We start from the raw sequence: 2,160 nt of genomic DNA on the forward strand, positions 1-2,160 counted from the left end.
GGCAAGGGGTTAGTGAGGTCAGGACTTAAAAAATAAAAACAAACATAAAGCAGGGAGAACATAGGGTGCTGCCCTTACTCCCCCGTCCCCTGCCTCCACCAAGATCATTCTAACACCACCCACATTTGTGCAGCACTTACTATGTGCCAGGTACTATTCTAAGCACCACCCCTGAAGCTGGCATTCTTTTTAAAGATAAGGAAACTGAGTCACAGGAAGAGTAACTGCCCTAAGTTTGCACAGGTAGTTAGTGTCCTAAGCAGATGTAAACTAGCCCAGAAAAGTCATAAAATCCAATGCATTTCCTCAAGGCAGGGAGGCAGGCAGGCTGGCCAGCCCTTGTCTAACTGGATTTGAGCCACAGGTCTGGATGTGAGTGTCCCCTATAGGAGAAGGTAGACACTGTCCACTTAGTAATTAAGTCCTTTGTGTGCTGGCTTCCTAGTACCAACCCTCCTCTCTGGGGCAGTCTGGCTGTTTCCTAAACCAAGCATTGTGTCACCGTGGTGGCCACATCCTCTCTCTGGGCCTCAGCCTGCACCTGCAAAGGGCCCTTCCTGAGACCTGTGATGAGAGGCTAGTTGGTCTGACTAGATGTATCTGGAAGGTTGAGGCTCCCAGAAGTGGGGCTGCTGGTCCCAGTCCCAGCCTGACTTTCATAAACTCTGCTCTTCTGTTTCCTCTTCTGTAAGATGGGGATTAAATGGTGGTGCTGGGAGATTCAAAGAGATGACGTTTATAAAGCAGTATCCTGGCCCCGAGATGCTGCATCCTCCCCTCAACCCCAAACTGGAAGCTAGATACTTACTCCTTTGGCTCTTGCAAGATCAGCCCCCGTACTATGATGACCTGCCCGGGCCAGAGACCCCGGGGAAGAGCACATGAGCAGGGCACCTCCTGAAGGAACAGGGGAGATGACTGAAAGGTGACTCACGGGGTGGTGGTGGGGGTCAGGAAGGGCCACCTGCCTCCAGGAGCAAGTGGTGAGCTGGAGAAGGCCATCAGCCAGGAGACTCAGTGCCCCTCATTTACTAAACACTGACTGCACCTGCATCCCGCTCCTGCTGCAAGTTTTCTCTGGCCCCTCCTGGCTGAGCTTGGTGCCCCTCTGTGCCCCGTGCACCATGTGCTTCTCCTGTTGCTGCCCCCTGAACTGTGGTGGCTATTGAGTGGTCTGTCTGCCCACCTGTGAGCAACTGGGGGGCTGGGACTGGCTTGTCCTTCTACCTGATAGCCTGGCACTGAGCCTGGCACAGGCAAGTATGAACTAACTGTTTGCAGAATACATGAAGAAAAGGTCAAATGAAGCTGGAGCTTCAGATTGAAGCTGCCCAGCCCACCCACGGCCTGCAGCTTTCTGTGAAGAAAGGGGAAACTGAGGCTGATGGCCTTTCCCACCGCGTGGAGCTCCTTAGCCTCTCATCCCGGCTGCCCTCCCAGTCCTGAAGGAGCAGACAAGGGTCTCCACCTTCAGGAGAGACAGAGTTCACTCACCAGCTGGGGGCTCTTTAGCAGGAAAGGCTGTCAGGAAAGAAAGAGGGAACATGAGGCCACATGGTGTTAGCTCAGTGAAGGGGAACCTCTTGTTCCGATTCTTATAAATTGGAGACATTTGGGGTTTGTCTGTCTCACAGCAGCATGTGAGGGCCAGAGCCCAGTGGGGTCCTCTTGAATTCAGCGGTTCACCAGCTCTGGAATAATGTGGAAGAACTGGGCGGTGGATCTGTCATCCACCTACCATGTGGCCTTGGACAAGTACAGGGGCCTCGTCTCGCCTGCTGCCCTGTGAGGCCAACCCCAGCTAGCTCACGGAGCTGCTCTGAGAACTGAAGGCTCCAACCGATAGGAATCTCCCAATAGGAATATGGGGCCATTGCCCCCTCCCGCAGCCAGCCCACTCCTCTGTCTCCCCATTCTGGCCCTGGGGGTGGGCTCGGGGGGGCCAATCCAGACTGTCCAGGGACTGAAGCCACATCCATGACAGCCACAGCAGTGAGGGAGGGGGCAGCTGGGCCTTGTGCAATGGGCAGCCCAGTGAGGGCAGGTTGTGCTGGGGGAGGAGGGGAACAGAGGCTCAGCTAGTGTGGCTGCTCCAACCTTGTCCTCAAGAGACTCACGTGTCCAACGGGATACTCTCTGCGGCCCTCCACAAATGGCTGT

General features: G+C 55.0%; 1 protein-coding gene across 1 annotated transcript in view; it reads right to left on the reverse strand.

Moving 5' to 3' along the window:
* The window catches only part of LGALS12 (lectin, galactoside-binding, soluble, 12), a 10,705-nt gene that overhangs the window by 3,639 nt on the left and 4,906 nt on the right, over window positions 1–2,160 (reverse strand). Inside the window, exon 7 of the mRNA XM_008591929.1 lies at window positions 809–897. Within this exon, the coding sequence (XP_008590151.1) occupies window positions 809–897 (89 nt within the window). The remainder of the gene's footprint in view (window positions 1–808; window positions 898–2,160) is intronic.

The sequence above is a fragment of the Galeopterus variegatus genome, unplaced genomic scaffold, assembly GCF_000696425.1.
Source record: "Galeopterus variegatus unplaced genomic scaffold, G_variegatus-3.0.2 Scaffold7411, whole genome shotgun sequence".
NCBI classification, from domain to species: Eukaryota; Metazoa; Chordata; class Mammalia; order Dermoptera; family Cynocephalidae; genus Galeopterus; species Galeopterus variegatus.